Here is a 26,623-nt window from a genome sequence, read left to right as displayed (position 1 = left end):
CCATCTTTCAGAAGTATCCATAGTATAATGCTTTGATAATACTGCAAGAGACCCACCACGTCTCATTTCTATTTAGTGCCCCAAAACAGGTCAATAAGAAAGCGAGTACAGAGGTCTGTTTCTTAATCCTATTTTCCTGCTACAGCTCCCTATACAATATTCTTCCCAATTTGATGACGTAAAGTTTACTCTTGAATAATAATTTTCATAATTCGAAATACTCAATCATCTCACAAATTATATTTGCTTAGACTCAAAATCCCAATAAATATATTCGTACCGAAAATCCAAAAAAGACTTATCATTCATTTATTAATAGAGAAAGTACACGTATTACAAAAATACCTACCTGAAAAAGTAAAAAGAAATTGTATTTTTCAAAACATATTTTACCAAGTTCTGAAAACGCACACCGGACACAATCTCCAATGTATTCCCTCTTGAAATGGTTAATTCCAGTCATGTATGATGATATTGAGATATAATATGAGATCCAAGATGGACTTAGAATTTGCCAATAGTTGAAGCCGATGTACTTGGCAGGGTAGACTTCGATAGGAGTGGGGTCAACGCTCAAGCAGGGGTGATGGGTACGTTGAAAGTTGGCCTTACCTGTCAGAGCTTATCTTGATCAATCTGCCAGATAGGATTCTAAAGATGAAGTTGGGTTTTGTCAGATGGATTAGCAATAATAGCTTTGTTGGCACACTACTTTTAAGTGGTGACATTGGCATGATCAAGAGCCTGTTAGGTATAACTTTCTCTAAGCTTTTTTCGATTATGAAAGGTATGTTGCGGCTTTGGTAAAATGTGCGACGAGTTCTCTATACCTATCGCAATATTTTAGTTTTGATAGCTTATTGCAGCTTTTATGAAACCAAAAATGGTAGCAAATATTTGAGTTACAACACTTACAACATGTTTAGTGGCCTATGTAGCACCGAGACTTTCCGGGAGCCTTCGTGTCGTGTCCGACATGCTCCGACACGTCCTAACACACTCGACACGAGATCAACAAGTGTCGAAAAATCTTACACGTGATCAACTCTCTCCAACACACGATTCCAACACGCACGGGATCAATTTTAAAAATTTCTAATACTTGAGGGGTCAAAATATACATATACAAAAAAGGGGGGGGGGAGGCCTAGTGGCTAGCATCGCTACCCACCGCCCCACTACCACCGTCGAGAGGAGGTCGGCGAGCGAGGTTCCCCCAAATCTAAGCGATGCCTTGACCAAGGCTTGGGTGAGGCTCGCCTAGATCTAGGCAATGCCGCACCCTCGCTCAGGCCTAGGGAGGGTCGCAATCCTTGCCTAGGGCTGGCGAGGCCTCACCTAGGGTTGGGGAGGCTCATCGACCATAGGCGATGGCTGGCGTCGCCCAAATCTAGGCGATCCTCTCCGGCCCCAGCCAAAGCATTGCCCAAAACTGGGTGAGCCTCGCTTGGGCCAACATGGGTCGCCCTCCCCTCTCGCCACCTAAGGTCGGCGAGGTTATTGGCCCCTTCCGACGGTGGTTGGGCATGCCGGCGACGGGGGTAGCGGTAGAGGCATGCCCAGCCACAACCTGCCTCCTTTCACTTTTTTTTTTTTTTTTTTTTTTTAGTTTTGTTTTTTAGAATTGTTTTAGTTTTTTTTTTTTAAGTCTTTTATTATGAAAGAAGTGATAAAAGAATGCTATATATGATAAATAAATAGGTTTTAAAATATCATTTCAGCATTTTTTTCTTTAAACAATATTTTTTCCTCTAAGTTTTATGTATTATTGTAACAAATTAAAATAATTAATGATATTAACAAATGTTAAATTAATATTTTTAGTGTAAATTAATTCTAGGTTATTTTTATTATTATTTATTTATGTATTTATATATAAAAATATATTTAATATATAACGTGTTGGAACATGTTTGAATTCTCTATTTTTATAAAATGACGTGTCGGCATGTCGTGTTGTGTCGTGTTGCGTCGCATGTCACGTGTCTGTGTCGGTGCTACATAGGTAGTAGCTATCACATTACGGGCCTAATAGAGTTGACTACATATTGCAGTGTTTGCTTATTGTAATAGGTACAGTGTATTTTCCATTACAACAATTGTTGAAACCTTTGTGGCAAAAACGGTAATAACTATATAGTTAGACTATAACGGTTATTCCAAAAATTCCTTTTTTTTTTCTCGCACACTAGATCACTGCTGGATTACTTATTATAATTAAAGCAAATTAATTTATAACTAAAATAATTTATAGGATATATGTAATGATACATCAACTGTAATTATCTTGACTTGAATAATATATTCTATGATTACAAAATAGAATATCAAGTAAAAAAATCGATTTGATAGTATTTAGATAATCTTGGTAATACATAATTATTTAGTATGATCAAAGTCACATAATATAGCAAACTATTAGTTGCTCCCCATTAGGTCTGCTTATGTAAATCTTCATAACTTAATATTATGTAATTTAATTCTCAAATTGTGACATTATTATTGTCTCGATCATATTGTTAATTATGGAATATATAACGTTCACTTTTATATAATTACATAAAATTCTAAATCATAATTAATTATTAGGTGATAGATAGAAATTTATTTATTGAGTTGTGATATCTTGATGATTGGCTATTAAATTGATAGTTACTTGTTTAACTTTCATATTTACTTGCTTAACTTTCAATTGTAACAATAATTTTTGAATCCGGATTGACTATTAAGGTGATGATTATATATATTCTCTTTCTCAGATTTTAGGGATACTTTTTAAATTCTGTCAGCCCATATTACATAATATGGTAGGTATCACAATGCTTAAACCAAAAGATGCAATAGATATTAAAGTTTTATTACGCCACAAAAAAAAAAAAAAGACTATTACATTACGGTTTTATACATAAGTAGAAACCTACATTCATTTATGAAATGACTGGAAGTCGATAAAAACAAGAATATGTTTTTGTCCTAGTCTTGTTTGTGGAAATTATTGCCACTGTTTATTTATACACGAAATAAGATTTTAATAGCCATTGCATGTGGTTGGATTGCACAACTTCCCAAATCTAAACAAATTATGCCTACTGATTATCTGCTTCTAAACCCTTTGGCTACATTTGGTCGTTGGATAATAATCACGATAGGATATGATAAAGTAGGATATTAAATCCTCGGGATAATAAAGACGAACATATCTAATCCTATCAAGTGTTTGGCACACTTCGGATAAGATAAAAAATAAATATGATATTCAATTAAATTACAAAATTAAAAAATAGAAAATTCAATTAATTAAAGGCCATGGAAAAGTCCTAGATCTAGGAATTGTGGCCACCTCTGCAGTGGCCACCATTGAAAACGGAGAGCGCCAACATCGTCGTGCAATGGCAACGCAAATCGATAAATCTTAAACTACGACAGAGAGGGGGTGGGGGAATTTAGGTGACCACCGAAGTAGTCTTTGCATTGCCTCAAATCCATCGAGATCCCAAATTGTCAACAATACCAAAGATTTACAGCCGCTTCACCACCATCTTCCCCTCTTCCTTTGAGACATCCAACAAACTTGGTCATCAAATTCAACAAGTCCATGATCCAAAGGAAGGGGCACCCAATCGCTGGCATATGAGAAGCGAAGATGGGAAAAGAAGTGGAAGAAGAGGGTTGACAAATGAATCAGAGAGGCGGAGGCATCTATTTGCAAAGATGCTTATGACATCTTCTCTTTTTGTTAAGTTCTTTCTTTCCTTAATTTTTTTTTTTATCTAATCCAGGCTTATCCCACCCCCTCCCCTGGATTTTTTATCCGGCATTTTATCCGGATGTATCCGGGTTTGTCCGATCCGGTGGACATTCCCAAACATCGCATAGGATAACAAATTATCCTATCCAGGCTCAAATCCGAACTACCAAATGCAAAGAAGCCTTTAGAAATTATTCAAGCTCGGTCATAATCTTCCTCAAGTCCATCCTGTCCCATGAATAACATCTATCATAAAATTGAAAAGCTAGTCAAATGAGATGTTGCCACACAATAGTTCTACATTTTTATTTGGATATGTATTTAATAAATATGTCGGCAATCTTTCTAATCATGCTTTGAAATACGTCAACGGTTTATCTAAGAAAGAAACAAGGTTAAGAATTAAGATATTCGACATCTTGGATCTATGGAAATGATTGTACAAACGGTAGCACCAGGCCCGTATCCTTAAAAAACCTTGAACTTTTCAATTTTTATGAAGGAAGTCCTGAACTTCCAACTTTATGAAGGAGGACCGTAAACTTTCGATATTGTATGAAAAAAAGTCTTTGGACAGTCAAATTCCCTAAAAAATTTCAGTTTCACCCCCTCTTTTCAGTTCTTGTTTTCTCAATTTGTTTCTTGCTGTAAGGATCAAAACTCTATGTTTAGTTGAAGTCTTTTCTCAAGTCTATGTCTACCTACGATCTTGCCTTAGGTATCGCACTAGTAGAACGGTTGAAGAAAGTTCTACAAATAAAAAAGATTTGAAAAAACAAACGAAAAATAGGAATGGTAAAACTGGAGTTTCCATAGAAATCTGAAACTTCTTTTTATAGAAAGCGAAAAGTTTAAGGTTTTTCTAGGATATTAGGCCAATAAAAATATTCCGCCAAAGATATAAGTGAAAGGAAGAATCGTCAACATCTAGTGTAGAAGATTATAATTTTTGTGGCAATATGACGCAACTAAGGGATGGATAAACATAGATTTGACAATAATTCAGAATGAAATGGTTCGCTTTGACAGTTAAGAGTAGCTAACCCATCCGTTGCCACAATAAAGATTCGCAAACATGTATTCAGACACACAAGATCACATGCACAATTAAACAATGTAGAAAGAAAATCTCCCTTTTTCGTATTCTATAAAATATACAAAAAGATATTTGATATATTGAAAAATTAAATAAAAACTTTGCTAACCTTAGGTGACACCCTTGTTAAAAAAAAAAAAACTTAGACACCGAAACCTGAAAATAACCTTCAACAGTAAAAAGTAAAAAAAATAAAAATAAACAAAAGTATAAGATAACATGAAAAAATGACATAATAATAAACAAGTGTCCCGTACTCAAACGATGGATTTGAGGTCCAAAAAACCATTTCAAATGAGGTGTCCAGTTTGGTCAAAGTGTAGTGCTCGGAGTGAGCTTTCTAGTTTGGTATCATTCGCTCAATAACTCTTTCTGGACCAAAAGTCATGATCATTTCAAGTGCGTCGCACAGATGCTGTTCTGGACATTCCAAAAACCATTTCAAATGAGGTGCCCAGTTTGGTCAAAGTGTAGGGCTCGACGCGAGCTTTCCAGTTTGGTATCATTTGCCCTGGAACTCTTTCCGGACCAAAAGTCATGATCAATTTCTTGCGCGTCGTACGGATTGCTGTCCTAGGCACGCCCCTTGGATATGTGTTTGTCCAAATGCTAGAAAGCCGCAGGCAACCGGGAGTCCGCGTCACAATATCACCACTCAGGAAAGTGGCTAAAAGAGACTAGTAGATTACCAAATTCGCCTTGGCTTTTGTCACGGATGACGACCTCACTCACACATCAAGGAAGTTCATCCCCCTTGAAATCCCCCACTTACATTATTATTTACCAACGCAACATCACACGTTGCTTGTCTTACATCCATTTGTAATGTTATGATAATTTATGTGCATGTAGACCTAATTAAAAGCTATTTGGATTAAAGAAGAAGAAAGATAACTTCGGAGCTGTCTTTTGGTGTACTAGGATAGTGACTGTCACTACAAAAAGGGTCCTCAATGTTGTTTAGTCTTGTAAGGAACTCTCTAAAACTAATCATACATTTCTCAGTTTGGATTCCTCAGTGGCATTTCAGTCTCAAATTGTTCTGCAATCCTCTTTTAATTAAGATAACTCAGACCGCTTTTATCCTTTGTCAGATGAAAGATACCGCATGTACCACTATATATACATGCACAAAAAGAATACACTTTAATGTGTAAACTATTCTAACGAGTGAATTTGGAGTAACTTTAAACGCCAGTGTATAGTTCTTGTCAAATTTGTGGTGTTCATGTAAAAGTCTCGTTTCAAATTGTGAAAGCGAAAGAACAAATTTAAGAAAAAGAAGAGAGTCGCATCCATCTTCGTTTTGATCATAAGGTCAATCTCCTGGATTTTTTGGACAAAGAAACAGGGAAGAGAATTTACTAGAAAGTCCAAGCCAACATACTGAGGGAACAAGTCAAAGATGACTATGAATGCACTCAAACCGACCCAAAGGATGTAAAAATGATTCATGCCTTGAAAATAAAGATTTTGGTTGAGTGGAGACCTTCGAGTCGGAAGAGCCATCCACATTACTTCCATGGACCCACCCATGTCATGGGATGCGACTCCCTAAGGTGGAATTTTGCTCCAAGAGTCGAAAATTATTGGTATTGTAGGTAGGAGTGTCTTTGCCTTTTCCCCCTCTTCACGTTCCTCCCTTTTTTTTTTTTTTACTATGATCTAATTATTTTTTCATTCTTGGGTCGGAATTTTGTTATGCAACGGCTTGATTGTGTGGCTTTGACATTTTGGTTTCGTGACTATTGATGATGATATGGAAGAATAAGTTGATGACTCGTGCTCGTGCAATCATGTGATCCACAAGGCTGAGGATGTGTCCGATTCCAAGACATTAATGGTGTGCCTATGGCTCCATATGTCGTGAAATTGGGCAAAATGATGAGAACATGAGTCCTTGATAGGTACTTCAAATGTGTCCTGTTTGTATGATTGATCATCTGGAAATTGTCCCGTCACATCATAATTCGGTTTAATTACTTCATAATAAGCAATGTTCTTTCGACTCCTAAGGTTACTTCAAGAAACTCTATTGCAAAGCCTCGCTATGTTTGATTGAAAAGATCACTTGCGTTTTCAAAGTTGTTAATCAGACTACACGATCAAAGAAAGGTAATATAGTTCGAGATGTCAGGTAAAGGAAGCTAATGTTGTATTCGATTTAGAAGCAATATGTCACGCCTGAACGGTCGGTCAAGGTAGTAAACTCATTGTCTGATCCGCCAGTTCATCGTAATTTATTTATGTGGTTAGTTTGTGGCCTGCACTGATTATTCTCAAAATGGGAAGTCAAAGGATAAGGGCGCCATCTTAGCCATAACACGATGGCGGTCTTTTATAGCTTAATGTTTTCGAAAATGAGTCAAGAGCAACCCTAGAATCTCAATAAAATCAAACTAATCAAGAATATGTCTGGGATATCGTTGAGCTTGGAAGAGAGAGAAGAGTCATGTAATCTACTCAATAAGGCAATGTCATCATAAAACACGATAATGCATTCGTTTGAGGTACTGAAGTATATGATATAGCAAAGTCGTGATGGGTATCTGTTCCTCTAGGACCCAACTCTTAAGATTATCATTTAGGATATAAGCTTTTTTCTCGGAAGTACAGCAATTCATTCCCAACACCAAGCGAGAGATGGGAGTATCAAAAACAGCAGTCTCTCTCTCTCTCTATACAAGAAAAGAGCTATGTACAGTCATAAACATAATGTTGAATAACTTTTCATTACGCACACTCAAAACAGGGCGATCTTACAAGAAGAAAAGTTGAAGAAATAGCATCGTTCAGGCACCTTTCTGTGGCAGTGTTTCAAATGCAGAGACTGTGTTTTCGAACTTGATTCGATGAAGAGGTGCACCGCTTTGCTTAATGGCACAAGCTGTTTTGTCTTCGAGTGGACACCGTGCTTTCAACATGGAGAACACATGATTGTTTAACCTCCTAGCTTTCTTCAGAGCTTCCAAAAGCGCCTCCCAACCCTGTTCAAAGAAGAGTTCGAGTACATTAAAATATGAAACATATTGAGTACAAGCCAAGTTCATTAGGTTGAGCAATGGAGAACATCAAGCGCATTCCACTGCAGCGGTCCATACACTGTTGAGCCGCTATATGACAAGAAAAAGAAGACAAACCAATTCCTATCACCTAATATGAGAAGAAATTTAAAATATAGACTGCTTCCTTTACATGAGTCGTTATATGCCATTTTTTGCCTCATACTACATGAAACCCTTGAATATTTAGGTCAGAGGAGTCTCTTGAACTGTATCCTGGTCAGGGAAGATTTTATGATGAAATTTTCCCTATGTTTTACCTGCAAGGAAGGAGGATTCTTGTGTGTGTGCGACACTCCCTCTACCTCAGCAACATTGAGGACCTGATATGAAAAATCGAAATAGCTCGAAGTGCAGCTGCTGCCCAAGCAAGTACATAATGGTACAACCACCCCAGGCAACTGAATCGCCCAATACTTCATGGCTCGGTGAGGACATTTGAACAGACTCCTCCACATACCCCTATATTTGAAGAATTAAGAGAACGTTCAGCATGAAGGTGGTCAAGGTTTTTCAATAAGTACATCAATAGATCTCCACCCGAGCAACCGTTTTGACTATGCTTTCAAAGTACTAATTCCATAATGACCTGGCCACCAACATAGCAGGAACAGCATTTGCCCTGATGTAGGCACATATTACAGCAAATCCAAAGAGGTAAAAGAAATTTTCAGATGTTGACCCATCCATTCAAGGTGGCCAACATCCACAAGAAAAATTACTGGATGCTTCACTATTGAAACAACCAAGAAGTAGAGTCCATCCCAAAAGAAGAAAAAATTGGATTGACGATGTATTTATAGCCAAACAAATCCCCGCAGAACCCTGAGGAATGAATTTGGATTAGCCTTCTACAACCCACTAACATTAAGATATTTTTGAGTTGTGGCTGCGACAGAACTAACAGGAAAAGAATATGCCGACATTGACTCACAATTTGGAGGCCACTGTAGATGCGGTAGAAGTCCTTTGAGGTTGTAATGTCAATAAAACCTGTTTTGGGTGTAGCACTCCATTTACTGCAATATTTATCTAGCGCAGCACTCGTAAAAGCAAGGGCATACTCCAAGATACTTCCTGTATTTATGTTAGCCTTGTACAGTAAATCTGCAATTAAAATGAGAATTCGGTCATGCATCTGTAATGCCAATTAATCAGAAATTACAGAAGAATGATGGCATCATCAAGGGAAGTTATTTTCCTGTTCTCCTCCACGTTGACTGTTGATGCAAAAGTGTATTTGATTTTATTAAAAGGTAGAAGTATAAAGAAGTATAGCAAAGAAAGTCTTTTTGATGTAAACTAACTCCAAGTGACCTGTGCATTGAGATTTTTAACTTTAGTTTGTACTTTAACATAGGAATTTCTTGTCTGTACGAGGAAATGAAAGTTACAAGGGTGCTCCCTCAAAGATTTGAGCAACTGAACCATTATGGCAAGGAAAAGTTTGATTCAAAGGAAGGTACCTGTACCCGAAACCGACATTGGTGGGTAGGTAGAATCAGCAGTCAGAATCATTAGGTCTTCAAATCGATCATTCAGTAAAGCTATTAATATAAAAAGGGGCAACACATTGATACATTTAGTAAATTTTCCTGGAAATTATCTCTAAATCAAGCTTAAGGGAGTGTATGCACTGTCATGTTAAACTAAGGGCAGGTTATATTTTCATATTTGCCATTGCCAATCTCCTATTGCACCATCCAGCTCTCTTGTTCCCAGTTTCCCATCTTCCCATCTAGTTCATGAAATTTTCTTGAAATCTATACCGCATCTGGGGGTAAGCCAGAAGCGTGCTAGTCAACACCTGAAGCAGGAAGGCAACTCTGCTACATGCAAAATGTGTCTTTTCTTTATACAAGCTCTCCACATCCAACAACTACAAAACTTGTCACAGACATAAGTGGGACTGCAACAGTAGGACTAGGAAGAGAGAACGATCAACCATAGGAATGGTTGAAGGACTATTAATTACCAGCAGCTTCAGCCTGTTTTGCCATGGTGTGAAAGGACATGGGACTTGCACAAATAGGGTTAGAAACAATGGCAGTGGTTGCTGATTTGAAAAGGTTAACTATAGGGCTGACTCCACCATCTTGAGCTTGCATTATCTGCCCATCTGCACCTGGAATCATACCCAACCAAGGTGCAGTCTGCATGAAGTGTGTGGTGTCTAGTTCCCTCTGTTAAGATGTGATGTAGTAAGAATAAGGATATAAAATGAATGAGGCAATTCACATAGAACTGCTGTCACAGAACATTATAAGACTCAGAAAATTAGAGGAACAACTAAACAAGTCTCACAATCATTAAGCATATGCTTGCATAAGTACATCAAACTTTCAGCGGGATGACATTCAAATTTCAGACGAGAAAAGGTTAGAGCACTGACCAATGCTATATCAAGAAGCCCGATCCAATATAAAGTGCTTCCTATCTCTTTGATCCCACGAAGTACCTCTGCTTTAAGCTCTGATTTCTTGCCCCAGTTAAGTTGCTCTTTGATAAGCCTCATACAACCTATTTAAGGAGTCAATGAGAAAAGGGTGGATTTAATATAATGTTCCAGAAAGAACCAATCTGTTTATATTGAGAAAGAACATTTGTGATAAAAATCACTGCAAAAGCATTGCTAACGTTATCATTTACCCGTCACACCACCATCAAAAGGAAGCAATCCAATTGATTTAGGCAATGCTTCTTGTAATCCCATTATCATAGGTTCTATGGTAGTAATCTGAACATGAAAGAAATTGGACATTAGACAAACCCATGAAAAGGTTATTACATTCTTGGAGAAGATTTCCAAGTTTAGCAACAAAGGGGGAAAATAAAAGGCACCGGTGTAAAGAAGAAAAATAGGACTTCTTTATAGAAATGATTTTGCTCAGAATTATTTCCTCAATCCTGAGTCAAGGCCAGTCAAGACAGAACATCATCTGGTTATCAAGGAATATTCTCTGTAAAGAAAATGATAAGGACTTCTTGATAGCTAAGAAGAGATTATTTTGCTCGGAATTATTTCATAAAAGCTGTGTGAAGTCAGTCAAAAATTGTCAGAACAAGTTACTTCTTGAAGTCTGGTGGATCTCATACGTGTTTCACCTTTCCTCCTTCAAAAAGCAGAAGAAAAGAGTTTATACTTGAGGTACTAAGAGGGTGCCACTCCACACAACCATCAACGGTGGTCTGCCTAACTAAACCTACAAGGAGAACAAATTATCAAGTGGTTCTTCTGATGCCAAAGATCTGAGCATCTGTACATACTCTTTTCAATAAAGCTAATTAGTATCTTGATTCTCAGATTCCCAAAGATTTGTTGAACTATGAGCTGAACAATTTCAGGCATATAGCTGATAGCAGAACTATGCGGTCTTTGCCAAAGGAAAACAAATCTATAGATGATGTATTAACAGAGATCCACATATTAATGAGCTCTCTTTTTCTACAGCACAGGGCACATCTCTTCCTTGCCCATGTGAGTTTGGGTCTGTAGTTTTCATCATGTGCACGGAAGTCTCTTTTCAATAGGGGGCAAAAAAAAAAACAATCATGTCAACAGAAGATCCGGTTGCCTTTACTAGGCTGACAGGTGATCAGGTGACTCGCTTTGGGAGAAGGAGATTTTTCTGGGTTGTAAATTGCATGTCTACACTATGCCTATGCCATGCTTAATTCCCATGCGAAGTCACAGAATGGCAATTGGCATAGCACCTTCATAAGCTCCACCAGAAAAAAAGGAAAAAAAAAGGTACTTCTTTACCAGCATCTATATCACTTTAAAGTGGCAGAAAAAGATTCAAAAGCATGCAGAAATGACGAATATTGAGAAGGTGACCAAGGTTCACTGGAACCAACCAACATTACACGTATACATGATAGAATCAACAGATTTCATGAGTAGCCACACTAAGGTGTTGTCACCGTTTGCCTAGCTGTTTCAACTTGGATTTTCAACTTCTGCTGTTGGAGCATATTAGGCTGGAGAAGTTGGGAGCTTCAGCTTGAATGCCATGGGCCAAGAAACCTGGGACACTAGCTTCTTGGCTTCCACTTGTGGCATTTGGCTGAAGAAACTTTAAAAATTAATATATATATTACTGGGAAACCTTCTTTTTTTGGCTTTTGTAGAATCGAAGTATCTATTTCACAAATTATTAATCACTATTGGATTAAAAAATAATTTCTTCTACAAAGTTCCACCAAATTCTATTTATTCCCAATCAGATAAATTAATTAAAGGTAATATTGCCCTGCCACCATTAATTATCTCACTATGGACTTTCAGAAAGCTTAATGCATCCACATAAGACACAAGATTTTGACTCTCTTCTCATGAAAGATTTCATTAATTATTATGATGGGACTTCACAACACCATGAAAGGTTTACGGTTCTTTTGAGACATACAATCTGATTTACTGAATTTTTTAACATTTTGGCACTGTCGGTTGAAACGGATGATTTGTTTACAAAATTCAAGAATATACTCAAAGAACCTATCCCTATATTTTCCTAGAAGTCAAGCCATTTTCCCTCAAAGCATAGGATGATTGATCTTCAGGTGGCATTCCCTATTTTGTACGTTTTTTGCTTCCTTTACTTTTCTAATTTTCATTTCCCTCAGAGGGCTAGAAGATAACAGAGCCTTTTCTAGATGAGCATTTGAAGTTAATATCAAAGTATTTATACAATACTTCAAAAATATTGTCAGTTTTTGGGATTCCCATAAATTCGGTCTTATTTCATTTCTTAGTGGTTTTACTTTTTTTCTGTCAGACTTAATAGTCCACTTAAAAGCATTAAAAAACCAAAACGAAAAGCGATGGTGGACCAAAAATACCATAATGAAAAAAGCTACAGCCACCCCAAACACCACCCAACCCCAACAAACCCCTCCAGTAAACACTCCCTTAGTTGACCATACTTAATTGATAACACCCATCATGTTTTAAGTATAACAATACACAAATAAGAATGTGAAACATTCAAAATTAATATGAAGAGCAGAAGTATAATGTATTGACAATGTACACCATGTGGACTCCAGTTAGAAAAGAACAGATTTTTGGGGATGTCAAAACAAAAGAGATATAAGTGTGAGATTCTAGAAGTACCTTATTTGATATGTGGTCCAGTAGTGCTCTGATGAGCCAAGGCAATGACCTTGAACCGAGAAGTTTAACCATTGAAAACATATGTGGCATACCAAAGAACCCACTGTGAAGTCGTGCGAAACTCTGATGTGCAGAATTCAAATCCTATGATGATAACGACCAGAAATGATCACGAAGAGCAATGAACAAAGTTAACCGACTGCTTGGATGGGTTAAAAGTCCTTCCAGTAAGCCACACTAAAATATCCCACCAAAAAGTAATACTTTAATTTACACAACGGTATGGCAAAAATTTGATGTTAAATTAAAAAAAAATATATATATAGCAGGTTCAAAGTTTAAAGTAAAATTTCTGACCCCCCCCCAAAAAAAAGTTCAAAGTAAAATCATCCCACTGACTTACTTGAGTACCACAGTAGAAATTGGGCTTTGCATAGGGAACAGAAGGCTTTTGAACTGGAACTGATGGCACCTTTGAAGAACGGATGAATCGTTGAGTAGTATTACAAAGAATGAAGTTGGGCAAGAAATCATTTTGCATCTCTGACCAAATCTGGAAATGGAAAAAGAATTGAAGTGAACATTTGCTAAGGACATCAGTGACAAATTTCCAGCACCATAGGATCATACATTCCGTCTTTTAGTGGATGTTGCCAAACTATATGGTATATGTGTGTGTACATACACAGACATAAAACCATGCGTATGTCAAACTGCAACATGGAACCAACTTTAAAAATCAGAGTTATTTACGCAACTTACTGGCATTTGTAACTGGCAGATAATATAATAGAGAAATCATGACAGATCGCTAAGTTTCAGATATCAGCATACACAGTGAAAAACTCAGCCAATAGAAATTTTCCTAGTTAAGATTTCATGTTAAACTTCAGAATCCTCTTTAAAGTTGCTGTCATCCCGGTTATCGTCTGGTGTTCATTAATGTGTTTTAAGAGGCTATTTCAAGTTCTTCGTAAATAATGTTATCTGATGTGAACTGAGACATGACCCACCTTACTCTAGGAGATTCCATTATTCTACCCTATCCTCAACAAATGTCCGCAAAATACATCCAATTAGTAACTGAAAATTCAAGATCTTCCTAATATCTGAAGTTATGGGCAAAGAACTGTAACTAGCAATTGATAACCTCCTCATACAAAGATCTTGGCTTTGGGCCTTATATATCTAGGGTACCCCTTCCAGAGATTTAAATGGAACTTGACTGGATAATTATTTGAGTTTAATCTTTTCACAGGACGATGAAAAACATTTATATGCCTTGAACCAATGGACAGATGAGATCTTATGTACTCCCACTGTTTCAGAGATTACAATTTACTTATCAAAGTCGAACGTATATTCTAGAGATCAAGCGACATTGCTTCTTTGGCCCAAACCAATAAATCCCTTAGGTATGATGCAAAATGGATCTTGTTCTATTGTTGACTAGAGATTTCTCTATGAAAAGTACAAATCGAAATTTGAAGAAGGGGAAGGAGGAGTTGTTGACCTGCAACAGATAGAGGCAGCACACATTTGGTTGCACCTATGGTTAAGGTTGTAATGTAACAATTATTATTTTGTGATTTTATATAGCTCTAATGGTTATTGCACTCTTTGGGTTGGGTAGCAGAATAGTAACTTCGTTTGGTGACAGTATAATGGCAGAGGAATAGGGATAAAATGTGTCATATGCCTCTCTCACCTCTAGTACATCAACTACTAAACAATTATCTTCAAATTTTTTTATAAGGAAAAGGGTGGGGAGGGGCAACTGGTGGTTGCGGCCCCCTTTGGGCATGACCATAAGAGTCTCACACTTGCAGTGTAATGTTCAGATTGAGACATAGCTGCTCTTTGTGTGGAGGAGACCATCACCACAACCACATCAACAAGCTGGGCAAACACCATGAGCACCCGTCAAAGCTGGCCCGTGGAGGATTTTTATCCTTTCTTACACTTGAACCCCTCAACCTCTCGGATGCATGTGGGCACAATTCCCACCAGGACCCCTGGTGGTGGTTACTTACTATATCATGTATAATATATAATTAAGTATAACATGACTAATTATGTTACCATAATAATATTGTTAGATTACTATATAGTTTCACTATTAAAATAAAATTATCAAAACTAAATGGGGTTTTTCATATTTATATTCTTGCATTTGATTTCGTCAAGACTAACAAGGCTCGAACCTGCAGCTTCCATCATTCAGGGTGGTGCTCTGTTATAGAAATGACTAAACCTATTTATATGAACATATGCAATCAATTAAGTATCTAACAACTACAATAACTATAATATTATGATCAATATAAAGATTAGTATATATACAATAATATTGGTATCATTTATAAATAAATAATTAAGTTATGATTAAGTATATTTATTGACTGCAGTAGTAGAACATTATGTCACACAAAAATTATATTGCTTGTGGAGTCAGAGGGAGAAAGGAACATCTCAGCAATAACTATTACAGATTTGGCTGTAATAGCTAGCTACACTGGGGTAATAGGAATTAAAATTTTGGCCATAATAAGGATTAGAATGCACTCACTATTATTCAGAGCAACCATCTTAATGTGATGGACCAAAAATAAACTTGCAATGTCACATTTAAAACAACAACCAAACATGCTTAAGTTTAATCAGCAAATGCTACATTGGATATGGCAAAGCAGAAAAAGCATTTAAGAACTACAATAACTACAATTTTATTATCAATAGGATGATTAGTATATATAATACGATTAGTTTTATTTACAAATAAATAATTTAGTTATGATTAAGTATGACTATTTACCGCAATAGTAGAATATTACGTCACACAACAATTATATTGCTGGTCGATTGAGAGGGAGAAAAGAGGAGCATCTCAGCAATAACTATTACAGATTTGGCTGTTGTACAGATATTTATATATCTTTTAGAGATATTTAGGAGATTTCTTTTATTTCTCTGCATTTATTTTGATTATGCATATCTGATCTGATATGCTTTCCTTAGATTGTCATCCATTCAAGCCTATAAATAGGCTCCATGTACTCTTTTTTATTTACATTGAAATATACAGAATTACTCTCTTCCACTTCATTCACATGATATTAGAGCCGTTACCCCACGTTGCTAAAGTTTCTCTTAAAAAAAAAAAAACCCAGCAGCCCAGATCCAATGGTGCCTAGCCCCATCCAACCCAGATCAAATTCGGCGTCCTCTAGTTCACCCAGCCCCTCCAGCCTAGATATGGTGTTGTCCAATGTCGCATAATCTCATTCATCCCAGTGCCAGCGATGACCAGCCAAGATTTGACACCAGTTGAGCTCCTCGGTCCTCTAGGAAAATTTTGGGACAGCAAAGAATATTATCCAGCACTCTATTTCTATGTCCGGACCGTAGGTTCGAATAATTGCTAGTGCTGTAACAACCTTAGGCTTTTAGTATGAGGTGGTTTATTGATGTGATTTTTTAATTGTGTTGGATTATTGAACTATTGAGGTTGAGTTACTTGAAGGAAAATATTGTGGTAGTTTTCTTATTATTATTGGAGAATGGGTGATCCTAAGAAAAGTAATATTGTGACAACTGAGGTGATTTCCTCTTCTTCTAATCAAATCACCGAGAAGAAGCTTGAGGGCAATGCAACTTTCAACGATGGAAGAAAATTGTAAAGCGAACATTGATCGGCAAAAATCAGCATATACACTTGACTGGGCTTAAACCCAAGGATAATGCAACTTGGAATGCTGTTAATGCACATTTCCATGATTAGATGCTGAATTCTATGGAGAGTGAAATAGTTGATCTGGTAATTCACCTTGACATGGTCAAGGAACTGTGGGAGTATTTGCATGTATTGTGTTCTTGCCAAAATAACCCTTCATGGATTTATGATATATTGCAGGAGTTTTACCAAGTTGAGAGGAATAGGTGTTCCATTACACAGTACTTTGTTGATTTTACAAGGATGTATAAGAAGTTGAATGCTCTTCTCCCTATTTCAACTAATGTTCAGCAAATGCAACTTCAAAGAGTACAATTGGCTGTAATGGGATTCCTTGGAGGTCTCGTTCTAGACTATGAAACTATTAGATCTTAGATTCTTAGAGGAGAGATTATTGCATCACTCACACATTTGCTCAAGTTCTTCGGGTATCTCATGATCTTCTCAAGACACCACGGTTTGTGGTAGATAGTTTAGCTCGTGTCCTAGTCCAGAATCGGTGGTGGTAGGGGTGATGGAGGAAACCATGGAGGACATAATGGCCTTGGTGGCCGTGGTGGTGGCCGAGGTACAAGAAGAAGGAGAGGCCGAGGCCAAGGCCAACAGCAACATTATGGATAGTCCCACTTTTTTATTGATAGCTTAGGGGCCATTCGGACTTGTCATTATTGTGGCAAACCTTAAAAAATATTGCTACAAGTTACATGGGATACCAGGGTAGCAACAATAGTTTGCAAATACTGCATGTGGTACTGACTCTTCTTTGCAAAGTCTTTTGAAAGGCAACATAGTGGTTATGCCTAATAAGGATTTTGCTCCGTACAACCAGTTTCGGATTTCACAGCCCACTTTTTCCCTGGTACAAATAGATAATGCTATTGCATGTCTTTCAATTGTGTCTCACCCTTGGATCATTGATTCAAGGGCCTTTGATCATATGTCAAGTCTTTCAAGCATATTTTCCTTTCTTACTCCATCATTATTCACTGTTATTGAAGCTAATGGTTCAACTACACAAGTTAAGGGGGATTGGTACGGTTCATCCAACTCTTTCATTGCCATTATCCTCGGTGCTTTATCTCCCACAATTTCCGTCTAACCTCATGTGAGTTAGTAAATTAACCAAAAACTATCAGTGCCAATGACATTCTACCCTGATTCTTGTATTTTTCAAGATACGGCTACAAAAAGGAGGATTAGTAGAGGGCGTGAGGTGGGGGGGCTGTATGTGCTTGAAAATGCTCCATCTATTGCATGCTCTAGTCTTACTTCCCTACATTAGATCCATCGTTGTCTTGGTCATCTACTGCAAACTCTTCAAAAGTTAGATTCAGGTTTTCAATCTCTTCCAGTTTAGAGTGTGAGTCATGTCAACTTGGCAAATTGCATCGTGTTAGTTACCCACCTTGAGTCATTAAGCAGGCAGTCTCCTTTTTCATTAGTTCATTCAGATATTTGATGAGGTTTCTAGTTTGGGTTTTAGATACTTTGTTACTTTTGTTGGTGACGATTCTAGAGTCACTTGGACATATCTAATGAAAAGTCGTTTAGAATTGTATTCTTTAATTTTGTGCCTTTATTTTTGAAATTCATGCTTAGTTTGGTGTGCATGTTAAAGTTTTGGATTCTGATAATACTAGGGGTACTTTTCTACACATTTTTCGGACTTTATGACTCAACATGGTATGATCGATGAATCTTCTTTTTCTAAACACCACAACTAAATTGTGTAGCTCAAATGAAGAATAGGAATTTATTAGAAGCTATCAAGTCCATGTTTTGAGATGAAGGTCCCCAAAACCTTTAGGTCTGATGTTGTCTTGACCGCATGCTATCTTATTAATAGCATGCCTTCTTCTGTTTTGCGAGGTGGTATTCCATTTTCTACTTTGTTTCCCAATCAGTCATTATTTGTCTTACCATGCTGTATTTTTGGCTGTCTGTTTTGTTTGTGATCATCGACCTGGAGTATCAAAACTTCATCCAGGGCCATCAAGTGTATGTTTCTGAATTATTCCATACTCAAAAGGGATACCGTTGTTATTATGCATCATCAAGGAAATACATTATAATTGCTAATGTTTCATTCTTTAAATCTATTCATCATGATCTTCCAATCACTAATTTTGAGGTGGATGAAAATTTACATGTGACCACCATTCGGTCAACTACTCCATCTTCACTGGTATTTGCACAAGAACCACTTCCTCTCAATGTCTATACCTAGTGTCCTCAAGTAGCTATTGCTCCCCCCTTCCTCTTGTCACTACTACATCATCTTCAGCTCTAGATCCACCATTAGCAGACCCTTTTTGTCTGATCTTGATCTTTTTATTGCTCATCGCAAAGGTACATGTGCTTCCACTCAACATTCTATTGCCAACTTTATCTCATATTCTTCCGTGTCTCCTTCCTTTCAGTCCTTTTTATCTACTGTTAAACAATATCATCTCCCCAAGTCTATAGCTAAGGCATTACAAAGCTCTGGCTGGATGACGGCTATGGGGTTAACTATCTAGACACTTTTTTTCCTATTGCCAAGCTTACATTTGTTCGTATTTTGATCTCTCTTACTGTCACATATAACTGGCCTTTGTTTCAGCTTGACGTCAAGAATGCTTCTTTACATGGTACTCTTTACAAGGAGGTGTATATGAAGCAACCTCTGTGGTTTGTTGCTTAGAGGTAGTCTGGGAGACTAATTTGCAAGCTAAAAAGTCTTTGTATGATTTGAGTAGTCCCTATAAGCGTGTTTTGGATGATTTTTCAAGGTTGTACTCTGTTTTGAACTGTCTAGATATGGAAATGATCACTCTTCTTTTAAAAACAATCAGGGCAAGCTGTTCTGATTGTGTGTGTTGATAATTTTATCATCACCAGAGACGACTTCGTTGGTATAGCTGAACTAAAGCTCTATCTTCAGCAACAGTTTTGGACTAATGACTTGGGAAAGTCGAAGTATTTCCAAGGAATTGAGGCAACGTAGTCATAGAAAGGTATTGTTTTGTCACAGCAAAAGTATGTCCTGGATCTGCTCACCGAGACTGGCATGTCGGGATCAAAGCCTATTGATTCACTTACGGAACAAGGAGTCAATCTAGTTGTTGAGGAAGGAGAGACTCTTGGTAATCCTAAGAGATATAGAAGACTGGTATGTAAGTTGAATTATTTCACAATTACTCCATTACACATTGCCTTTCTTGTCAGTGTTGTAAGCCAATACTTGGCTTCCCCCTGTACATCTCACTGGAATGCAGTTATTCAGAATTTGAGGTACTTGAAGAAGGCTCCAGGGAAATGAATTGTTTACTAAAACCATAGTCATGTCAGAATTTAAGGATTCTCTTATGCCGAATGGGCAAGGTCTCCATATGATAGAATATCAACCATTGGTTATTGTACCTTGGTTGGAGGAAATCTAGTGTCATGGAAGAGTTAAAAATAGATTGCTGTTGCCTGCTCTAGTGTTCTGTCAGAATATAGAGCCATGGCACAAGTGACATATGAATTAGTGTGAATTCAGCAGCTATCGACCAAGTTAGGCTTTAAAACTTCATCTCCTGTATATGTCTCTATGGTGTGATAGATAATAATGCAGCATTACATGTAGCTTCCAACCCTATGTTTCATGAGAGAACAAAACATATTAAGGTTGACAATCATTTTATTCGATGGAAGCTGCAAAGTGGAGTGATTCTTCCAAATCACAATAGAACCAGTGAACAACTTGTAGACATCTTCACTAAACCTTTGGATAAAGGGAGGATAAAATAAATATATATCAATCTGGGCATCATTAATATCTATGCTCCAACTTGAGGGAGAGCGTTAGAGATATTTAGGTGTCATCACAGATATTAAAGAGATTTCCTTCAATTCTCTGTATTTATTTTAATTAAGCTTATCTGATCTGATTTGCTATCCTTAGATTGTCATCTATTCAAGCCTATAAATAGGCTCCCTGTACTCTTTTCTATTTACATTGACACGTACAAAATTTCTCTCTTCCACTTTATTCACAGCCGTAATAGCTAGCTATTACATGGGGTAATAGGAATTATAATTTTGGCCATAATAAGGATTGCCACGACTTCAAAATTATTCAAAGTAAAATCTTAAACTGATAGATTGGAAATAGATTTGCACTATCATTTTTACAACAACCAAACATGCTTAAGCTTAATTAGCTACGTTGGATATGGCAAAACAGAAAAAAACATATCACACAATCTAGATTGGCGAGAATAATAGGAGTTACTATACGTTAGAGTTAATTGCATCCTGAAGCATACTCGTTGGAGGATCACAAAGTATAACAGTGAAGGAAGAGATTCAACCTGAGAGGCAAGTCGACTAGAATATGAAACAAGTGATATGTTCTCTAGCATCTCGTTCATCATTAGATCAAATGAGTCTATCGAGATATCCTTTGATAGCAATTCATGCGCATGCTTCAAGACGTCCAGCAACTTCTCCAACTCCTGATTTGAGAGAAAATAATGTACGTAATGATGAAAACTCAAGATCTCCCTAATTTCAAAAACTTGATTGACAAGAGCCATGAAAAGAACCTTACCACTATTGCACATAAATCCTGGGACTCAAAACGATCAAACAAAAACTCGAGATTCTCTCTGAAAACTTTGTTCAGCCTTTCTGTAATCAGACTTCTCAAGTCAACAGTCCTTCCAAGCAACTACACATGGGGCCAGAGAGAGAGAGAGAGAGAGAAGCAAAAAATATTTCAAAAAGTAAATAATTGTTATTTTGAGAGATAGAAAGAGGAAAGAAACACATGGATGTGATAAAATAAGTACACCAATGTTTAAGTGGGTGAATGGGTGTATTTTTCAATATATCCAAATGCAAGAGGAATCATTCACCTCACATGGAATATATTAATTTTTGAACTTGTAGAACAGACCACATACACATCATGCAGATCATATTGAAGATATCTAAGACTTTGTTCCCTTGGGTGACACAAATGAAATGATAAGAAGACCATCTCGTGGTGGTCAACCAGTGTTCAAGGTAGTGATTTTCTTACTTGCAGCATTATCCATCTATTTTCTTTTCATACAATATGAGCATGTCTAATCCCTCCAACATTGTCAAACCCAGACCAAGAAAAGAGTATGCTGTGTCCTGCCCTTTTTTCAATGAACTTTACATAGAAAGTGCATAGGATAGTGCAATGATGGAGCTTGCTCGTTTACTGAACTGGAAGCACCAACTAAGGTCTAGATTTAGTGAGAGAATTCGTACTTGACGTTAGAACCTCATATGAATCCAGGAAAAATCTAGTAATTGGCTCTTTTGAATGACTGGCAGCACACATCATTTCCACAACAAAAAGGAAAAAAGATGCAGAGCGCTCGATAATGACATTTGAATTAGACTGACCTTCACTCTAGTCATCTTCAGTAATGTGGTAAACCTCATAGGCTGGATGGAAAAATTTTCTCCATTATCCAAGGCAAAGAGAAATGATGGATCAAGCAGCTCGCTACAAGATTTTGACATCAGTGAAAATTGGTATAGAATTTGTATTTCAGTAATTAAGATAGAGACCGCTTTGCTTACCTTGCTGCCCAACTCTTGTAATATGTGAAAATACTCTCACACAGCTTTGACACGAAAATATCAAAACAATGGTCCACCTGTTAAAGGAGAAATTGAACAAAAGCAACATGAAGCTGGATGAAGCAAATATCAATTTTACGTATGACAATATAGTTGCAACCTTGGTGACCCGAGGCTTATGTTGCCTGATGGGCCTGAATTAGTTATGGACAATGGCTTCAGAAATGAGGGCATTATCAATAACAAAATAGTTTCATCAAACATATCCTTGTTCCTATATTCCTGACAAATGTATGAATGAGCAACTAGGAAATAGCACAATGGAGGATAGATAGACTGAGCAACCAGGAGATGAGAAAACTCTTAATCATATAAGAAGGTAAAAAAAACGTTTACCTGCAGATATTAAAGACAGAACTGCTACAGCGGTCATAATTCCTACCCTGACATCCGACTTTTGCAGACATTCCCGTCAGTAGTTTCTAGACTTTTAAGGTTTAGCAGTTCCATATATCATGCACATTTTCCAGTTCCTCTCAATCCATGCATAATTTAGGTTAGTCATGCGTAAAGGTAGGTTATAATAGGAAACTTTGGCTACATATTCCATTATGTAGTACTTGAGCTGTCTTTTATTCTCTGCTAGTTATGAGCATGACTCGCTTGTTCTATTGGTGCAATGCATCTTGCACCTAACCATTGTCTGTACATAATGTTGAAAGTATGGCCGTCTATTTTACAAGGTTTTTTGTTTTGATACTAATAAAAGCACTACAACGTGAGGAAGTGAAAACATATGCCAGCAATAGTGGCAAACTTTTAAAGTAATCACTTCCATCAAGGAAGTGCAAATTGCGTAACAAGACGATGGACTGTTCTTTAAGCAATTATTGGTTGTACTAAAGCTCCTACAGAACAGTACAACCTTCCAAATTCAAATATGGGAAGTTCTCCGAGCCATAGTAGCTCAATTTTTACAGCAGGGAAAGCACTTCATAAGACATGAAAGAGATTGCATGTTCCAAGAACACAAGATTTTCATCGGCACATGTATCAGCTTACGAAAAGATTACAAACTATATCTACCCTCCTGAAGCAATGTTATTCTAAGCTGCAGTTTTGATAGGTCATGTGGCTGCAAGAAAGATTTATAATTTCTGCGCTGAATTGTTCTATTATGACACTCTAAGCTGCACAAGGGTCAAGAAAAACAGGCAATACGGACAATTGTATCAGCTAAGGACATAGTTGAACCAATTTGAGTCCTACCAAATCAAGACAAATTCCCTCCTCCTTTCTAAACTTTTTTACAACCCTAAAATATCGGTAATCTTAAATTGTCTCTATGGCATGACACACCGATTGGTAACCATTTGATTTTCACGATATGATAACAAGAATGGTGAAAAACCTTGGTATTTGAAGCTGTTTGACAGGTTCAAACATATATTCTATAATGCTGCTATGGAAGACGGCGCAAACACTCAAGCATAAATTAGTGAACGTTGCCACAGCTTCACAATTCAAGGTTAAGAAGTTGACACACCTCAGCTTCAATTTCATCATAGAGGAACCGTTGTTTCAAAACAACCAATGCCTGCTGAGCCGAATCATTATAGATGTCAAGAGGCATCAGGACTCTTTCAAGAAGTCCAGCATTGTGAGACTCTAATACATGATCCACCAGCATCCACGGAAGAGAGCATTCAATAGGAAACTGCAAAAGTAGAAAGACATATGGAATTGGTGCAGAGGATAACAGAATGAATACAAGGGATAGTAAAAGTTGGAAAATAAAAACGTCTTCATGGAGAAGACCTATTTGTATATACATTGAGATCTTAGCATTATACTGCATGCCTTGTTTGCCATGAAGCATTTCATTATAGCATCTTGTAGTAATGTGCATTAATTCGATGCCTATTTTTTTACCCTATAGAAATGATGAACAATGGAATTAGTCTTTCCAATTATTTAGTCATTTTTTCCTACTATAACAACTATTGGTTGATGATTCTTGAAGTATTATCATTAGAAAGTTTGCTCTGACCACAGTACCCGAATTATCATTTTTTCCTAGTATTATCATTATAATTTTTTCCTACTATAACAAATTAGCAATGCAAAGCAAAGCAATCTGAAATATCTGGTCCAAGTTATGTTGAACAACCATTATAATTTAAAGCAGGGACACGCCCACTTTCCAATGGAATTATATGGATTGCTTCAGCTGAGCAATTGCGGCTCATCTGTAACTTCTCTTGATTAAAGCTACTGAAAATCCATGCAGATAAATGTCTCTCTATGCAAGTACATTTTTGCACCTATGCATGTATTTATGTGTGACTCCAAGTATTTTATTGAATCATTGACTTTTTAAAGATCTTGTCCATTGTATTTCCAACAGTGGTCCCTGAGGCAAACTGTGTCGATGCTTTAGGCAGCTACTTTAAGACAGTCCCATCTTTAATGCAGTGACATTAGAAACAAATGTAACTAAACTGATATCGATTCATTCTTAAATAGCACATATTGTGTCAGCAAAAGTTGCAGGTTAGACAGAAACCTCACAGTTGATTCACCAATCATCCACCAAAAGAACACTAGCATGTGAATATTATATTCTGTTTCAATTTTCTCTGTTTGGTTTTTCATTAAAGAGGCTGCTCAATTGCAAGGGACCTTTCCTTTCTTTTATATGTTGATCAAATTCAAGATAAAATAAAACCCTAGTTCTTTACCAAGCAAGCAGGTACCTATCTGAGTAACATTAAGTATCACTGGAAATCTAAAGCTCAGGCGTAACTAACAAATTTCCTCGGATTCTTTTACAACTTAGGTAGTCCTTTGATTAATGACTCCAATGCAAGATATCAGATTCTCTCGACAGTTTCAGCCATTCAATTTCAGTCTGGTTACAAGTACTCTCTAGCTTGACATATAAAAAAAGGTGCCTAGATTGCGTTTTATTGAGAACCAACAAGTAACAATAATTAAGCCTTTGCTCAGGGAGCAGTGTGGGCTTGATGGATCCTTCTACAATATTACAGATGGGCTTGATGGATCCTTCTACAATATTACAGATTATCCATTACTAGTTTATTCATCCCAATTTCCAGTTAACAAAAAGTTTCACCGATACAAAATAATGAAGTTAATTAAGCTGCAAAATTACCATCATATAATAAAATTGATAAAGAGTTCATTCCATTCCAAATCCCAACAATGTCTGGAAAACTTCCTGTGGCTTTCAAACTCTCAAGCCAGAACTAGAAAGATCTTTCTATTATACGTAAAGGCACATGCAAACTTCCACTTTTTCTGCATTTGTCAAAGGATATATAAATAAAAACTAATGGGGATCCAATGTAAGACTCTTGTGAGAATTTGAACTATGCTAACCATCTATCTAACAAAGAGGCAGAATAAAAGTCTGAGAGAGAGAGAGAGAGAGAGAGGAGAGTTAAAGTAGTACACACCCAGAAAAAAAAAAAAAAAAAAAAAAAAAAAAAAAAAAAAAGAACATCTCTTTAACAAACTCAATTTTCATTTTCCTTCTGAAGAGTTTCATAATTACATTCACCTCACAATATCAAAGAAAGTCAATAAAAGACTCATTCCTATATTAGACTACACTTAATTCCCATGTTCAAGAATCCGGTTAATTCCTAGTAGAATCCAGGAATAGAGGGAAAATTCCAAATGAAGGTTTGAAGTGCCCTTATTTTTTCAAATAAGGACTTGAAGTAAATATTGTTTCAAATAAAGACCTGACCTCGTTGGTTAGCTAAATATTCAAATAAAAGATTGAAGTGGCCATGACAGTTTCAAGTAAAGACTTGACCTCGTCGACTAGCTAAATATTCCAGCCAATCAAGGGCATTTTCATCTAATACAATTTAATTTTAAATATTATTTAAATTATATTAAAAAAATTTAAAAAAAGGAAGGAAATCAGGTGAGGACTAAGCCCTCGCCGCCACCGCCTTGCCATCGCCGAGAAGGCCCAGCGATGGTGCGGCAGCAACGGTGGTACAGAGCCCTCACTGTTTTCCCTTCCCCTTCCTTTTTTTTTTTAATTTATTTTTCACCTAATTCAATAAAAGGAAAAAAAGTTCAAAAAAGTAGAGGACGAAAATGTTCTTATCAGCCGGTAGGTTAGATTCTTCTTCAAGACTTGAGACTTTGAAACAATGTCCACTCACTTCACACCCCTTTTTGAGAAAATGAGAGCACTTCAAGCCTTTATTTGACACAATGTCCACTTCAGGGCTTTTTTTGA

At 36.9% G+C, this 26,623-nt stretch overlaps 1 protein-coding gene across 1 annotated transcript in view; it reads right to left on the bottom strand.

Moving 5' to 3' along the window:
* Positions 1-7,321: 7,321 nt before the first annotated feature.
* Positions 7,322-26,623, bottom strand: part of LOC104432559 (protein PIR) — a 31,800-nt gene continuing 12,498 nt past the window's right edge. Inside the window, 14 exon segments of the mRNA XM_039315295.1 lie at positions 7,322-7,831; positions 8,167-8,247; positions 8,249-8,368; positions 8,841-9,013; positions 9,882-10,089; positions 10,299-10,426; positions 10,556-10,643; positions 13,023-13,166; positions 13,426-13,575; positions 21,093-21,236; positions 21,332-21,451; positions 22,162-22,264; positions 22,342-22,418; positions 23,888-24,058. Coding sequence (XP_039171229.1) covers positions 7,637-7,831; positions 8,167-8,247; positions 8,249-8,368; positions 8,841-9,013; positions 9,882-10,089; positions 10,299-10,426; positions 10,556-10,643; positions 13,023-13,166; positions 13,426-13,575; positions 21,093-21,236; positions 21,332-21,451; positions 22,162-22,264; positions 22,342-22,418; positions 23,888-24,058 — 1,902 coding nt within the window. The 3' untranslated portion in view covers positions 7,322-7,636.

Source organism: Eucalyptus grandis, chromosome 6, assembly GCF_016545825.1.
Source record: "Eucalyptus grandis isolate ANBG69807.140 chromosome 6, ASM1654582v1, whole genome shotgun sequence".
Lineage (NCBI taxonomy): Eukaryota > Viridiplantae > Streptophyta > Magnoliopsida > Myrtales > Myrtaceae > Eucalyptus > Eucalyptus grandis.
The sequence above is the reverse complement of the archived record's forward strand: the minus strand, read 5'-3'. Positions and strand labels throughout refer to the sequence as shown.